General features: G+C 44.3%; 4 protein-coding genes across 4 annotated transcripts; 2 read left to right on the plus strand and 2 right to left on the minus strand.

The window, feature by feature from the left end:
- The first annotated feature begins 332 nt into the window (after positions 1-332).
- LOC128726903 (WD repeat-containing protein 7) lies at positions 333-8,968 on the plus strand. Its single transcript, XM_053820749.1, has 14 exons — positions 333-469; positions 545-1,521; positions 1,584-1,826; positions 1,886-2,106; positions 2,204-2,538; positions 2,606-2,766; positions 2,848-2,942; positions 3,015-3,081; positions 3,373-3,441; positions 3,904-4,002; positions 5,110-5,264; positions 5,327-6,718; positions 6,881-7,007; positions 7,165-8,968. Exons 1-14 carry the CDS (start codon positions 333-335, stop codon positions 7,506-7,508), a joined length of 4,422 nt encoding a protein of 1,473 aa, XP_053676724.1. The 3' UTR covers positions 7,509-8,968.
- On the minus strand, positions 4,017-4,702 carry LOC128726904 (uncharacterized). The gene is made up of 3 exons (XM_053820750.1): positions 4,541-4,702; positions 4,330-4,456; positions 4,017-4,267 (listed from the first exon to the last, which is right to left on the minus strand). Exons 1-3 carry the CDS (start codon positions 4,598-4,600, stop codon positions 4,158-4,160), a joined length of 297 nt encoding a protein of 98 aa, XP_053676725.1. The 5' UTR covers positions 4,601-4,702; the 3' UTR covers positions 4,017-4,157.
- A 2,347-nt stretch (positions 8,969-11,315) lies between the features above and the next one.
- Positions 11,316-12,937, plus strand: LOC128726118 (uncharacterized). The gene is made up of 4 exons (XM_053819907.1): positions 11,316-11,605; positions 12,022-12,156; positions 12,252-12,582; positions 12,664-12,937. Exons 1-4 carry the CDS (start codon positions 11,536-11,538, stop codon positions 12,935-12,937), a joined length of 810 nt encoding a protein of 269 aa, XP_053675882.1. The 5' UTR covers positions 11,316-11,535.
- Positions 12,938-13,129: 192 nt separating this feature from the next.
- Positions 13,130-16,661, minus strand: LOC128723612 (hepatoma-derived growth factor-related protein 2-like). The gene is made up of 9 exons (XM_053817370.1): positions 16,581-16,661; positions 16,358-16,413; positions 16,083-16,230; positions 15,635-15,715; positions 15,061-15,538; positions 14,666-14,803; positions 14,372-14,553; positions 14,172-14,298; positions 13,130-14,105 (listed from the first exon to the last, which is right to left on the minus strand). Exons 1-9 carry the CDS (start codon positions 16,659-16,661, stop codon positions 13,945-13,947), a joined length of 1,452 nt encoding a protein of 483 aa, XP_053673345.1. The 3' UTR covers positions 13,130-13,944.
- Between the last annotated feature and the right edge of the window lie 521 nt (positions 16,662-17,182).

A 17,182-nucleotide genomic window follows, 5' to 3' on the forward strand; every position in this document is an offset into this window, starting at 1 on the left:
TCAATGTATGCCAATGTGGGTTTTGTAGTGAGAAAAATAAGAAATTCATTCGATTAGTTCTGTTGTTTTGAGACAAAAAGGAATTACGAGCCATCGCGAAGAGCTCGTCCAATCAATAAAAACAATACATACACCACCCACCACCACCGTGTATTTACACATTGACAGATGATTTTGTAAATAATGCCTCAGACGATGGCATAATCCCGTGATTCGGTGTAAAAGAGAGCCAACAGTAAACGAATATAATTCGGATATACACGACACCTAGGTTTTCCTGATTGCGAAAGGCCATCTGAATTAAACAGTGCATAAAGACAAGCAGTGTAAACATGCTCAATACCAATCTCGTGGTCCCCGTGGTGCTTTGGGGCCCAAGCACACCAACACACTGCGTGTCGAGCGTCTTTCTGTCACGGGACCAGAAAATCCTTGCGACAGGTTGCTACGATGGGCAAATTTGTTTATGGTAATGCGATTGTGCTGCCCCTCCATTGTATGTTATGCGATGTTTGTTCACATTCAATTTTTGTAACGCTTGCAGGCAGGTGGATCCGGAAACGCTGCAAATGACTCCACGATGTCTGCTCGTAGGCCATACGGCACCTGTGCTGTGTCTCATGCGTGCATCGATTATTCAGGACAATAACTTCCTAGTCAGCTCGTCGGAGAATGGAGAGATGTGCACGTGGGATTTGGTAGATGGAAAGTGCACCGAAAGCATCAAGATGCCACAGGTGCACACCAACATCCAGGCGTATCACATGGCCAACTGCGATGATATTCGGCTTTTTTGTAACGGATACTATGCCGAGATCATGGTGATGGATCCTTTCAGCCTAGAGGTTCTGTTCTGCCTGAGCTCCAAGGTGAACCCCGACTGGATCTCTGCTCTGCATGTTTTGCGACCGTCAAAGCGCAAGGATGACGTTGTGCTGGCCATAACCACCACCGGAACGGTGAAAGTGTGGACCTTAGTTGGCAACGAAAACAAGTACTCGGAGCCGATCTTTGAAAATGAATCGAAACAAATACGTTGTCTTAACGCGATCACGATGAACTGCTGCACGCAGAACCAGCGGACGGTGCTGATTGTGTGCGCAAAGTACTGGCAGATATACGATGCTGGAGATTTCACCGTATTGTGCAGTGTTATTTCACCATCTGGGGAACGATGGATGGGTGGCGATTTCCTTTCGAATGACCGTGTTATTCTGTGGTCGGACGAAGGCAAGGGCTATCTCTATCGATTACCGGCGAACAGCATACCCGATAACAAGGATTTCCATGGACCGTCGGTTGGCAAAGATTCACCGTTCCTGTACTGCGTTCTTTCGCAAATGGGTGAAAAACCATTGTCTTGTCCACCGACGATGAAACTGGTTACTTCGAACCGTGGTGGTAAAACGCAAAAATACCTACTGCGCGGTGATTCCGAAGGGTACGTCAACATCTGGGCAGTGCCTGATATTTCTATGGATCAGATTAAGCAGATACAAATTCAAAAACAGCATCCGGCATGTATGTATCCTAGCGAATAATGATAATTGATTAATCAATTAACTATATCACTCATTTTTTAGCATTGGAAGCTACTATTTGTACGTCATTGCTGGAAGCGTGGAATAAAATGAATCCGCTTCCGGTAGGCATACTGGACCAGCTTTATCAGAACAGTGAGCCCATGATTAAACTTACGGCAAGCATTTACTTACCTCAACAAAGCCGCTTGGTTGTTGGAAGGGAAGACGGTAGCATCATCATTGTTCCTGCAACACAAACGGTAATGTTACATTTGCTTCATGGAAATCATCAGCAATTCAGTGGTACGTTTAGCATATTCAGAATTTGGTGGACATTTTTTAAATGTTGAATTATATTCTAGATTGGCCTCCACATCAAATTCTCAACGGTCACAGTGGAAGAGTAAATTGTTTACTTTGTCCGTCTTTGGCGCACTCGCGATACGAAAAATCACACCTAGTATCTGGAGGAGTCGATTTCGCTGTTTGCCTGTGGGACCTGTACAGCGGATCTTTGATTCACAGGTTTTGCGTGCATGCTGGAGAGATTACTCAATTATTGGTTCCTCCTCCGACGTGTAGTGTAAGTAGCTTTGATTAATTCAATCTTTTCGTCGTGTGTTATTTACCATCGTAACTTACTGTATGCGTTTGTTATCTTAAAATGTTATTTCTTGCAGCCACGCATCTTAAAATGCATCTGCTCAGTAGCATCGGATCATTCCGTTACTCTACTAAGTCTGCAGGAACGTAAATGTGTAACGTTAGCTAGTCGTCACCTATTTCCGGTGGTTTCCATTAAATGGAGACCCCTTGATGACTTTTTGATTGTGGGCTGTTCTGATGGTACCGTGTACGTATGGCAGATGGAAACCGGGCATCTGGATCGGGTTCTCCACGGTATTTTGGCCGAAGAAGTGCTCAATGCATGCGATGAGAACAGTGGTGAAACTGGCAGCAGCACGGGATCAACGTCTGAAATGGGGCTGGCCAATCCAGCTGTTCATTTCTTCAGGTAATGAATTCATGCTTCACATTTCCGTATTTCTGGTAACTGAGACTCGTGTTTTATATATTTACAGAGGTTTAAGGCATCGTAACATTAATGCAATTCGTCACGCTACCCAACGAGGTATTCACCAACTGCAACAACTACATGCACACAACAATCATCACGGAGATTTTTTAATGAAGAACAGAAGCAGTCCTTTGATTATTCAAGGGCTCCGAACAAACCCCAAAGGTGAGTAAAATCAATTTTTGAATGCAGTAGTGCTCTGTTTGATACATAATGACCCGTTCATACGTTTGTTTGTAATCGCAGATGCTGAGAGCCATATTCTTTTCTTCGATATCGAAGGGCTGATATTTGAGCTACATGCCGAAGAGTATGCTGCTATGAGTCCAAATACGTTAGAGGTCAGCATAATTTCCCTCTTTAGTTTTGCTTGTTAACTTTTACTAATATGTCTTACATCGAATTAATCTTAGGCTGAAGGTTTATTGATTCCTGCCGGTGCCGATAGCCACTCTTCCGATGCTGGAAAGAAAATATCAGGTAAACTAACTTTCTCATCTCCTCATACCATTTCAATCAACGGGTTATTTGGCATCTGGCAATCTTTCACATTCCTGTAAATAACGCCATGGGCTCTGTAGAATAGTTGATACGTCATGTTTTACACGATGATTTTCTCTTTCATTTCTTCTTCCATGCTGCATAAACTGTGTATGAAAATAAACCGTTTGCTCAATAATATTTAACACTCAATTCTTCGTTAAAATACAACACATTACAACTTCTGCCACATCGACACTTTGCAACACGCAATCTTGCACCTCAACGTAGATTTCTTTGGACGCGTAAAGAATAAGGCTGGTGACATGGAGAAAATACTAAAAGAGAAAGATAAACACGGTTTGTTATATTCCTCGCCATTAGTATGTCTTGCTTAGCAGCTTAGGAGCAATGTTTTGTTCGTGTGTTTTGTTGGGAACCGTTTTATGGTTGTTGCCTGTAAATGTTTTCTTTTTTGTAAGATTAGATGGTACTTACACGGGATATAAACTCTTTTTTCAATATAAGCTATAACTTAGACTTTTAAGCGATTCCTTCACATGACCTCATGTGGTGTTTTGTAATGTAACATAATTGCAAGCGGAAACCAAAATAGCATTTTAGTTCAACAAGAAACAGATGTTTTGCTTAATCCTACAATTGATAACTCATCTACTGTCTGATTCTTATTTGATTGTGTTTTTCTTATCTTGTAATATTATTCTACCATTTGAGGTTTTTGTAATGTTTTATTTTGACTAGTGATTGGCGGTCTAATTCGAATTTCGCTAATTTGATTCTTGTTTCCCTATAATTGAAAAGGTATTCTTGCTAAAATGAAGGAAGGCGCGGAAAACGTCCAGACAAAGGTGCAGGCAAAGCTTGATAGCGTCGTGAAAAACGTTGGCGAAACCGGTAAGGGTAAGTTAGAAGTAGCGTAGAAAAATAGAAGGGAAGTATTTACTGGAGTGCATAGTAGCATTTATTTCGTAATGCACAACATTCTTTTAATACAGTTGGCAGCCAACTTTTATTCATTTATTGTAATGCTTTGTGATCTTACTTTAAACTCTCTACTATTCATTTGCTCCCGAGGACGATTCGGACTGTGATGGTTGTTGGCCGTCTCCAAGTCGTCTACCTGGGTCCGATGCGTTGTCGAATTGGTCGGTTAAACCAGCAGCAACTACGTGAAGAAAACCATCGCTAATGCATGTCTTACTTTTGTGGAAATATCGTTAAACTCACGAGATTCATAGTCATCCTCGTTTGTCGAATGTTGGTCCTCGTCGGTAGAGTGAACTTTATCTAGATCGTCGGAACCATCATCCTCGTCGTACGTAGGCTCGTCGCCCGTCGCGTACTGTGGCACACTCTACGAGCAGAAGAAAAATTAAATCTCGTTTACTTCAAAACACTGCTTCACTTTTCACTCTGATAAGCTGTTTTGTAGTTCTACCTGAGCAACTGCCACAAACGCGATGCAGAACAAAGCAAATACGAAAATTTTACTGGCCATTTTTAATCCCTTTTTATCCTGGCAGAAACTTGCCCTTGTTTTTTTAGAAAATTGTCAATATGCTACACGCGGACTGATATTTTAATGTATCAAATCCTGCTTTTATATACTGCGCCGTATGTTCGAGTTCTGCTGAGTCAACAGATCACCTCGTTCCTGGTGATTGATTGAAGGCAAATAGTGTGTCGCTTGTGCAGATTGCACTTATAAATACGTCTCATGGAATAACCGAGTTTTATGCTGATAAGAACACGTGTGTTGTAAGAAAGTAAATAGCTATTCTTGGAACGCTACTGGTGTTTGTGTTTCATTAAAGTTATGGGTAAAGCGAAATCACATAGTGTTTTTGCCAAAGGTTCTTTTGTCGGAGCCGTTGCTTTGACGTAGCAAAAATGGCAAGACACAACAAGAAATACAATCGAAAGCGTTTGTTCCGGGCAGTAGATGGATCTGCCCCCATCTAAAGCAAACGCAAAATAAATTTATGTATGTGTTTTGTTTGATTTTAGATTCGTCGGAACTTTCGAAAAAAATAGCACCTCGCATGGAAGCTACCCACGTGATGGAGGTAGCACAGTTGCTGCTATCGCTGATTCACTCCTGGGGTCTCGATCCGCACTTGGACAAAGTGTGCGAAACGCAATTAGGACTGCTGCGTCCGATGGTGAGCAAAATGGAGCATTGTAACATGTGCGGAAATTTGAATGTTTTATTGTTATGCCATAGATACCGGTTTCGTTTGGAGTGCTTTCCAAAGGCGGCTACATGTCACTGTTGTTGCCGACCTGGCAAAATAATATCGTTATCAATTCGACTCCCGAGCAGCTGAAAACGGTGGCCATGACGCCAGAACTGTTTCGGCAGGAAGGCCTCACGAAGCTGTTTACCGCACGGCTCCATTGGGAGCTCAGCACAACTCTCACCTCCAATCATCTACTTGCCATGGTGGCAATGTCTAACACGCTAATGTCGATGAATATGGCTACTTTCATACCGGAGCAGGAGCGTGCCCGCAAGTTGCACCGACAATCGACGCGAGCCACCTGGAGCAATGAGGAAGAACAGGAGGAAGCTTTTACCCAGCAACAGGCCCAAATTAAGCAGGGCTGGAGTCTACTTTCGACTCACCATTGTTTCTTGTTGCCCGAGAAAATCGATGCCCTAGATGCGAACAACTTCAAGCGTCCCCAGGTGGAGATGATGGCCCGAAGGTGGCAACATCACTGTCTGGAAATTCGAGAAGCTGCCCAGCAACTATTGCTCGGTGAGCTTGGGCGAATGGGAAAGAAGGGTCGCAAACAGCTCGTCGAAAGCTGGGCCCAGTATCTGCCCATGTACACGCACACAGAACCAATCGCACAGCAGGCGCCAAGTGGCGGACAATCGAACGCCGGATCTCCAACTTCCAGTCCCACCGGGCAGCCTGGACTGGAGCATGAGGAAGAGTCGGAAGAAGAGGAGGAAGTCGTTCGCAAACCGTCCAGCTTGGCGGAGCTGAAACGCAAGCAAACCACGGCTGTCGTGTTGCTGGGTGTGATTGGAGCCGAATTTGGCCAAGACATTTCCGCCACGGATGGAAAGCGAAACAATGACAACCGTCGCAAGAGCTCCGTTGTGGAGGGTTTCGGTATCGGCAACAATAACCTCGCTCGCTCGACATCGATGGCTCTAACGCACCTGCTTCTGGCGCCTTCGACTCAAAAACTTCCCGCGTTCACGCCCCTGCGCCGAGCAGCGATTGATTTGATCGGGCGCGGATTTACCGTCTGGGAGCCATATATCGACGTTAGCAAGGTGCTGCTGGGGCTACTCGAGATGTGTTGCGACTCGACTCGGTTGATACCGAGCTTGAATTACAAGCTTCCGCTAACACCGCAAGCTGACGCATGCCGAACGGCACGGCATGCCCTGCGGTTGATAGCGACGGCACGTCCGGCCGCTTTCATCACGACGATGGCGCGGGAGGTTGCCCGCTACAACACGATGCAGCAGAATGCGCAGGCGATAAGCGTCCCCATTACACACTCCGTGCTGCACCGGGCCAAGCGAGAGATTCTACAGTGCGTCGAAATGCTCATTGATAAGATGCAAACAGAGATCGCTAATCTGCTCGTGGAGGTAGGTGGAAGCGTTAATAAAGGGACAACAACATACGTGACTAACACGTCACGTCAGTTTGCTATTTGCTTGTTGCAAAACTACCCATTACATTAACATGTTGTTTTTGTGATGTTTTTTTTTTACCATTTTCTATTATTTTTCGTTTGACTAAAATTTCAGGTCATGGATATAACGCTTCATTGTGTTGATTCTGGGGATCTGAAAAATAAGGGACTTGCCGAAGTTAGTCCGTTGATGTGCAAGTTCAACCAAGTGTCACATTGCAGCGCCTCTCGCCGAATTGCCGGTAAGTGCCGTTTAAACGCTGCATTTTTATCGTATCCATCAACACGAACCATATATAAGATCACATTAATTTGAGCTGTTGACGTCCCAAATTAAACGTTTTTACAAAATTACCATGCTACAACACGATACCTTTCTTTACTGTCTTTGAAAACTAGTCGGTGCCAGCAACGGACACCTGGCGATATACGAGTTGCGGCAGAACAAATGCCAAATGATACCGGCCCACACGAAACCGGTAACGGCACTCGCTTTCAGCCCGGATGGAAAATTCCTCGTCAGTTATTCGTGCACCGAAAATCGGCTATCCTTCTGGCAGACCAGTGCAGGAATGTTTGGGCTCGGTCAGTCTCAGACGCGCTGTATAAAGGGCTACTCGACTGCACCGATTCCGGACATTGGTCGGCTCAATCCGATGCGCCTGGCAAAGCTGATCTGGATTAACAATCGTACCGTCACCTTGATGCTTGCCGATGGATCCGAGACGCGATTCAACGTGTAAACTAGCAGCTACCCATAATAGAAGTTATCATCTTCTCTAGCCTAGTTCAGCAGTGGGACAAGTGTTGATGCTGCATCTCTCACTCACATAAAAGTGTGCCGCCATGATTCAAAGTCTGGGTTTTTTGAATATACACGTACATATTTGTTAGGTCTTTGGTAAGCTAAACCTTCACAATCATCGTACATCATCAGTTTTAACATTTTACATTAGAAAGCGGCAGCTATCAGCACACCGCCCCTAGATTCAGTCAGGGCATGCCAATGAAGATATGTTCACCCAGAAACCCAGCTACTCTGGTGGTTCGCAACATGCATCGTCATCTTCGTTTCGACATTCTTGCAAACGAAGGAAAAAAAACGTGCTCAGAGTGAAAGGAAGCACGCTTTTGAGCGAACGGATCTGCCTGTGCAGCACGGTTGCCGTAGAATTACATGAACAAAATCGGTTTAGAATTCGGAACGACCGAGGAAGATACAATGGGAAACATATTTCATGTGCCATCTTCTTCTATGTTTTCTTCCTTTTCGTGGGCCCCTCGTTTTGGTCGCTTTTGCCAAAATACGTAACTCGATCTCGACCAGAAACGGATGCGACGATTGTCGGATGCGAGAAGCTGTTGGAGGCTTTCCGTTGATTCCAATTATGACACGATAAACTTATATAATTATGCAAATTGGATCGTAGATCGCCCGCGCGCCATCCCTCGGAGATGGAATCCCGAACGAACCGAAATCACGGTCTCCGATTTTCCAAAACCCCCTTTGTTCATCAACCTCCCCTCTGATCGCCAATCGCGTGGTGGTTTCGATCTTCTTCTATGTGACCTATATTTTTCGAGTTGAGCTCGTCCCTCGCGAGTGTACACTTTGGCCGAAGTGATGTTTCCTGTTGGTCGATCCCGAAGGGAATGCTTTGCCGTAGAACTGGGAGCATAGGTGACCGGTGGATTGTGACCTAAATCATCGTGCCAGCCATGGGCGGATGCCTGTTGCCTTTTTGGCCAATCGTTTGCGCTTCCGCCATATTTTTTGCAGTGCAATTAATGCTGCGGTTAAAAAAAAGTATTAATGACAGTGACCTCTGCGAGCGGAAATCTTTATTATGCTTAAATCTTGCGCGAATGTTGTTTGTTGTTGATTTTTCTTAGCCTCAAGTTATTGTTATGCTATTTCTACACACTTTGTATATTTTTTCGTTTGTACAGCATACTGTATTTGCATTAAACACAATTTAGATCGTGAAAGAAAAAGGAAGCAAGCTTACGATAACCAAATGTTAAACCCGAAAGTGTTAATCTATTCCCGTACGACGACAGTCTTGTCCATTTACATACCATGTTGAATAGTATTACTCATACGCGAGTGCATATAGATGCAATATTATTAGAAACGGTGTAATTTATTTGTTAGTATATTGCAAATAATATAAACAATGCAACAATAAAACTATGCAATGATAAGACAATACTCCACCAGATGCTGTAGTTATGATAGCGAATTGAGAACGGCCGTTTAAGGATAATGGAATGATAAATGCTGAGAATAATTGTGCACAAAATACAAACGATTTCTTCCTGGTTATTTTGGGAATAGTTATCAGTAAATATTTAGCTAAATATAATCCTACATCAGGTGTCAATGCTGCTTTCACTAGATTATCCCTTGAATCCACCATCCATTGGTCGCATGCATTGTTTAGCGGTTTGAGCAAACGTTTATTACTCCCGGCGCCAGCTGATTGGCAATTTGTGTTAACCAATTGTTCATGGATGCATATGACCGCGCTTTCGGTACGTGGTTACGCATGGCGAAATTTTTCACCGATTGTAAGTGCCGTTGGCCTCAAATAATAGCACTAAATTCACGCTAAGGCACTTGTCACTCAGCATTCGTTTGATGGTACAAGATGTTATTTTAAAATCAAATTAATTAACCGACCACTGTGCGCCACGTTTCGTTTCCCTCCAATTCGCAGTTATAATTTATGTCTTACGTTCTGTATCCCGTTTTGGTGTATCCGGTATTAAACGGCCCTTCTAGAAATATCGCACTGCGGAATCTTGAGAAAAATGAAATCTGCTGGACATATCGATCGATTCAGAACGCCGATCGCGCTATGCGCCAATGGTCAACGGGTTCTGTGAGCATGATTACGGTATCGAAATGGACGTCCAATGAAACAACCGGCGCGCTTTGATTCGTATTTTATGGTGCAATTATGGAGGCTCTCCAAAAATGCTTCTTGATCTTGGTCCGCTCTTCGTCCGCGACCTCCGGCGGAGTTGCTTTGACGAAATTTTCCGTTTCCTGTACATCCAGCGATGGTCCCGTTTGCCCTTCGAATAGAGCTGCATTTTCGAGGAAGAAAAAAAAAGCAACCAACTGAGAACGGACGACAGAGAGAGGTAGGTTAAGCGGATAATCTCACGAACATGTCCGGCGCGTGTTCGAGTAGGCGGGTTTTAGAAAGAGGAAAAACAATTTCCACCGCACCGGATAGAGAGCTCACGAATGCAACCAGGCTTATTGGCCGCCGTGGGCGATGCCAACTGCTTCACTGCATCGATGGTTGGTTTCGCGGGAAACATCATGTGCCATGCCAGGAAGGTAAGTAGAGAGAAATATCGCCGCGCACGGATCGCGCTCGACCTAGATTTCACATTCTGGGGTAGGTCAGGGCTAAACCACACGAAAGGCCGGCCACACGTTGGCCCTTTTCTCGGTGAAGGTTCACCAACGCACAGTTCCACACAGCTGATCCGGAGGTTCGCCGCAGCCATTTGTTTTAATGGAGCTCCGCAAAGAAAAAGCCCACGAATGAAGGGCATCGCCAACGTCCGTATTCTCGTCCACGGTGAAAACTCCTAGGGCCTGGAAAGACTTTCTCACTTTTCTTTTCACCATTTTTCCCTGCCATAGGCGAGTAATCATAGTATAAAGAAAGAACCAGAAAGAAAGCGAGAACTCGACGTAAAGATATAATACAGGTACATGCGCCCGTGGTGATCATCGCGTAATTAACTAACTATATCTCATCTTCCACAGCCTACTGCCTACGTTCCTGTGATGACGCTACCGTCACGTTGCCGCGAATGGAAATTACGTGCGCATCTTCATCATCTGGTCCGGTCCGGAAAGGCTGTTAACCTCTGGGAAAAGTCGAACTCTTCGTCGCCGTCCATTTAGAGGCAAGTCGAACAAACAACTTAAACGCCCGTACTGGTTCTGCCAGCGACGAACCCCACCGTGGGTTGGGCGTGAGTGAATGAAATCCCTCGTGGCTCGCGCCGTGAACTTGTACCGGGTTGACGAAAGGTGGCTTTGAAGGGCAAAAGAGGCGTTAGGTGGTGCGTTCGGAAGTCGAGTCGCGATCCGGCCCGTCCATGCTATGGCGCTGTTAAAACCCATTCACTCATCCGTTAATGTATGCATATCTTATTCCTGTCCCGAGTTTTCTTCGGCGTGGCTTGTTTCTCTCCTGCCTTGGCCTTCTCTATCGCATCGTTCCATCTTCGTCCGTGACGACGGAAGGAAGACGGGAGTGGTTCCACCGTAAAAGCCGCTACCTCGATGGTCCACCGAAAGGCTTTCCCGATCAAGCAACGGAACGGGTTAGTCGCAGTCGTGAATCAGACGGCAGACGAAGCGGTCCATTTCTCCAATTTCTCTGCAATTTCTAGACGGACTCGGAGTAACGGTGACCAACGGTGGTGTCCCAGGTCCCGGTACAGGGCCCTTTTTTTGCCAATTTGTAGAAATTACCGCCTTTACAACACACTGTTTGCGGCGCGCCCGTAAAGTCGATCCTCAGTGTTTGCCGAGTATTGTTTGTACCGAGTGAAAGTGTGATCTTGGCCACTTAGCATTGACCGAACTCGAGGGCCGTTGGGAAACGTACGCACGTCACGAGTAGGCGGATCTATCGATCGTTTGGGTGTTGGACGTCTAAGAAAAACAGCTCCCGCGAAGAAGGTGGTACTGCGATCAGTGGAATACGCGCGAAGAGGAATCCAAAACGCCGCACAATGAAAAAACTGTTGTTGTTCCTCTTGCTGACCTATTTATGCTCCACGGCTCTCTCCGCCAGTATATTGGGTAAGTACAACTGTGTTTATTGATCAGTGTTAAACAGTAGTGAGTCAGGGTAAACGAAAGTTTTTTTTGTTATATTTACATTTAAATTTGTTGCAAATGTACCTCCTACGGCGATGAGGTTAATTGTTCCACAGATGATAATTTTGTACTGCTCGTTACATACGTTATTTTTGCGAGGCAGTGCAGAAAGTAGTAACACAATTCGAATAGTCCATCTACAATGTTGCGTAAGTTTCGCAAGTTGTTTAGCATGTGAATTATGTTTTCCATTTAGAATGTTCTCGATTAAAATACTAAAAATGTTAGACACACTTGTATGGATAATACTTTTTACAAATCAAAATGAGGTTACAAAAACACGATCACTAGTGATTTTGATTGTTAAACAAGATCGTTCAATTCCTCTTGCTCCACAGATTATCTTGCACTTGTAACGGACGATGCGGAAACTAAAGAGGAGGAAGTTGGCCCCAGCAATTGCCTATGTAATGGACCATCCTGCATTTGTTGCATTGACTTCAACATGACCCTTATCGATCTCGGTGGTCTCGGTAAGCCTATCAAAAGCCTAGAGCTCATCCGGCAAACGTCCTTGTTTCAAAAATTCCTTGCAATTTGTTACACCATGATGCGGTTTGGCGAAAAGGATGCGTGCGGCTGAAGTATCTCTCCGCCGACGAAGGAATCGCTCTGAACATATCCTACGGCGACAGCGTGCTGCACAGCCAGCGTGTCAAGGGTCCCGATCCACCACCGACGTGCCTGAACGTGTTCTCCAGCCTCGCTCAGATGTGCGCCCGCTTCAGCGAGCTGCTGCCAACGGACGAAGGATTGCGCGGTTGCCTGCAGCTGGAACCGATGCTGCTTGGCGATGTGCAAATCGAGCTGCCACTCGGGTGCTTCCGGATGGGACCAAAGGGCATGGAGGTGATCAAATCTGCCGAAGAGCAGATAAAGGAACAAATTCCGAGCGAAAGGTAAGCAAAACGATGAAAATTACGAAGAATTGTGCCAGTTTATACTCATCATTCTGCTCCTTCTATATTTTCTCCGTTAAGCGAGGAAACCACTCCTACTCCGGTGGTGACCGGCGAGGAAAAACCTACTGCAAGCAACAGCACGTCAACCCTATCGCTGCTCGACAACCTCTCAACGGCGGACATTCTCGCTGCGGTCAGTGAGTCGACGGATGAGGGCATTGCCATGATTTCCAACTGGCTGGGGCTGTCGGTGAACCGAGTCCAAAAACCGGCACCAGGCACAACGGAAACGGAAAGCCCCGCCTCTGCTACCAGCGAAGGAGAAAGTGATAAGAAAGAGGAGGAAGAATGACGCGGGCAACTTGTATGCCGGGGCTGTTCCAGTCAGGCCAGGAGCGATGTTGTCGGAGAATAATTTCGATAGTATTAGCATTGTAATTTATATTTTACTAACGTTAGCTCACCACCCCTAAGGCGTGGCGCCGAAATGGAAGAATACGCAGCAAAAATAAATCGTAACTCTGTGTCCGTATTAATTCTTGAATCTTTTTATTTCTCGTTCTCTTTACTCTTACGGCCTTGCTTCTGACTCTGCTATTGATACAGGCCGTAGAAACAGCCTGCAAGTGCGGTGAAGAATATATAGCATACACACGATCGTCATTGTTTTAACCCTTTGCGTACAATCGTTATAACTGGCGACTCAAGAAAGCACTCACAACGTGTAATTAATTTAATAATGAAAATCAAGACGCTTTTTAATGAGCACTCGGATTCCAGATCGTTCTCTTCCTGCCTACGCACTCTAGGGTCCAATCCTCTAGCCAATCCGGGTTGGGCGTGCTATGCTTTGCTGGTTTAGTCACAATTATCTAACCAATGTTTGCGTATTGCTCACATTTCCTACTCTTAACGATACGCATTCTCGTACCACTGCTCTCGCAAGCACTTTAACATTGTAGCATAGTCCGTGTGGACACAGTTTAATTAAAAAGCTGGTGCAGCAAATAAAATAGTGTGTCTTACTGGTCACGTGTAAACCCGATTCGAATTTTGTATAAGAAAACGTCTTCAAAATGACTTAAAAATATTATGCGTCTACGTTAAACAAAGGAAAAAGTTATAAAGCATGAATAGCTAGATACGACGGCAATGTATAGATCGTACTAACAGACTAAGCTTCGATCGAAAATGTAGTCGAACGCGCAAATAACGTTTGTATTGTTTAACGTAAAATGATCTGCAATGGATCAAACTGAAAAGGAATTTGTAATTAAAGATGGGCCGATTCAAACCAAACAAACCAAAATGTTGCTTCGTTTGGTTTAGGTAGCGTCGTAAATTATGAATAAATTTTCTTTATTCGCTTGGATTCATCGTCATCTCGTCGGGTGTTGCATTTTCCGTCGTCAGAAGCTCACGTTTCACATTCAAGCCTATTTCCGCCGTGCTAATGCTCATTTCCGTTACGTTATGGCCAGCACAGTTTGTCGGTGCGTCCTGTGCACCTAAACGAATATCTAATAAAAATGAAGACAAAATGTTCAATCAATCTGCGACAAACGTTAGCACTTCAAGAGTCTCACCAGCCTCATCGACGAGCAGATACAGTTCTTCCTGTGTCAAATGTTTCGTAGCTTGCTCGAACTTAGCCACTTCATCCCGGAACCAGTCCCAGAACGGCACATTGCTGTCTGGCGTTGGGAACATAGTCTGGAAAGGAAACATATTCAATGTCAATTGGATTTCAGAGATTATTAAACGAGTATTCCTCCCCAGAACTAACCTTAAACTGATTATAGATTTGTTCCGCTTTTTGTCGGATTTGCTGAGCTTGGAAATCGAACTTTAGTTTCTCCTTATCGTCCATGTTCCAAGCCTTCACATTGCCTACGTATTTCCGTAACCGTTTCAAGGTTTCTACGCAATTGGGGTTCTTTTTAAGAATAGTTGGTGTCACTTTAAGCTCTTTATGCGTGAACACAAATGGCAAAGACAAAAAAGGTATGATTATTGATTAGATCAAATAGATTAGCGTATACGCTATATTTTTTTACGAAAATTCTCTAAGGTGTCTTACTTTGGTACTGTTCCATCAGCTTCACGCATCTTTCTGGGTCGGCGCAGTTCAGCTTTAAGGACGATTTTATTTCCAAATTAAGTTCCACAAGTTCTCGTTCGAGCTTCAAAAAATATAGGCGTTCGCTCTCAATTTTATCTACAAAGTGATGGAATAACGTGATATTTGTATGAAGCTGGAACATTTGTATAGCTCGTATTAAATTAATCTAAAGCATATCATTTGTGTACGGTATATTTATCATTTACTTTCTAAAGATAATTCCTTATAGAAAATTACTGTAATTAAATGATATGAATTGACCGAATAAATATGAATTGAATAAAGCTCCGCAAGAAATTTTTAACGAGCCTACTATGGAAATTTAATGATGCTACAAAGAAGTTCATACGTACCAAATGCACTCAATTTCTTTGCAGTAGCGGGTGTCGTGGCTACAGTTTTGTCTTTTGCGGCAAGGGAATTTGGGGCCTTCTTCTTTGATGGCGGACCCGTGGAAGTGCTGTCGTCTTCGTCCCCATCCATAAATCGTTTCATTTTTATCTTTCGTCCACTTCTGCTGACGACTGCCTTTGGGTCGGGTGCATCCTGCAACTCCTCGATTCGATCTTCATGCACCGTGGCACTGTCGATTATCTTTTTCTGTGTCCCATTGTTTGTAGCAACGGAAGGAGTCGTCGTTGGACCAACTGCTTTCTTAGCAACACCTGATTTAGCCCCAACGCTAGGTTTGCCTTCTTTCGTAGTTTTGGCTGGCAACTGGGGTGTTCTGTTGGTATCTGCTTGATATTGGTTGTCCACGAGGTCATGCGGCAATTTATTCGCATCTAACGCTGTTGAGTTGGCCGATATACGGGAATCGTTGAACGTGCTCTATAAGTGATAGGGGAGATGATCGAGAAGGGAGAAAAATTAAGCGTAATTTTTGCTGTTCGACCGTTTATCATAACGACAGTCGTCCTATGTTACTTTACTTGCCTCAGATGGGATAATTGACTCATCAGCAAAATCGTCGATTCCCGATTGCACAGCTGCTACGTCATACGCAAGCTAAAATATAGAAATACATAAATCATTACAGCGCTATGCAAAAGCATGATACAAAAAGTAAAGCTGGTATCAAATTTCGCACACTTGGCCAACATTGCCGTATGTCAAAAGGAAAACACACGGAACTACGGTTAACACGGTCACGTCCCGGATGACTGAGCTAAATCTACATCCGCTACTCTATTCCGCCAACGATGCAAACTATGTGCGTAGTTAGTTTTCATTTATAATTCATTGCAAGGCATGAAAATATTACGCAAGTCAAATCACTTTTCTAGGGCAACTAAACAAATACACCGGTCGCACATACCACACCATCACATTGCGCCCCGCAATTCCTCTTGCACCCACAACCAAATTCACCCACACTCACCGGACTCGGATCTTCTCCTTGTATTGCTAATTCTATCTGTGCCATCGCCTCCTTGAAGCCTTTTCGCTTCATGATTTTCTCCGTGGCAAATTTCTCCTTAGATGTTTCATAGGGGAACAGGTCTTCTTTTTTGATATTGGCGCTAAAATAGAATGTAAAGAAGAACCGAAAATGCCACATCGTCTTACATAAATCGTGTCACCGGTCCATTCCGCAGATTCTTGCGGTAGTGCCACGGTGCAGTTATCGCCACCAGCTGCACTACTTACGTTTCACCCGTTCCATAAAAGTACACATTGTATTTGGTCTTGTCAAGCCGCGTGATCTATTTGCGCGCCGTTCATGGCGGCGTAAAGAAAGAAAAAGATGTGTAAATGTAGATGCGAATCATTCATCGAATGTGATTTGATGTCGAGGAAGAAACATCGTGATCCCACAGGACATAGTGATAGCGCTGCATCATGCGTCGTGACGCTAGCTGAAAGATTTTACCTTTGCTGGCCAGGGCGGATAACCTTTTACTTTGGCAAACACCAAGTCACCGATCTTAAAGGATTTTTTGGACGCCACCATGGTTGCGGGTCGCGCTTGTTTACGCGGTGCAGAAACAGAAAGACAGAGGATATCGCACAGGTCACCTTCTCTGGTGTAATCAAAAGCACTGATGGACCACCAGTACCACGGAGGTGAATGTTTTGACTATTTGCTTTTACGAGGTTAATTTTCTTGCTTACAATCGCCGCGTTCCCTCTCTTCGAATACAAAAACGTTCCAATACAAAACGGATCTTCTTATTCTTTGGTGAGGTTAGAAATGGCTGTTGTATTTTGACAGTCATTTTGACATCAAACGTTTACATTGGGAGCCCGATCACTTTGTTGAGTTTTATGCCCGTTTAGGTTTTTGATTTGTTGCCTATAAATTCAGCTTTCTAAAAGCATTAGAGCACACTGGAGCACTATCTGTTGTAATTAACCTTTTCTCAATATTGATGTTCGTCCCTACAATAGTATAAAGGTATGAAAATGAGATTTGAAAAGTAATTACATTGAATAATCAATGAAATGAGCTATGGAATGACAGCTCACCGCGCT

This window comes from Anopheles nili, chromosome 3, assembly GCF_943737925.1.
Source record: "Anopheles nili chromosome 3, idAnoNiliSN_F5_01, whole genome shotgun sequence".
Classification (NCBI taxonomy): Eukaryota; Metazoa; Arthropoda; class Insecta; order Diptera; family Culicidae; genus Anopheles; species Anopheles nili.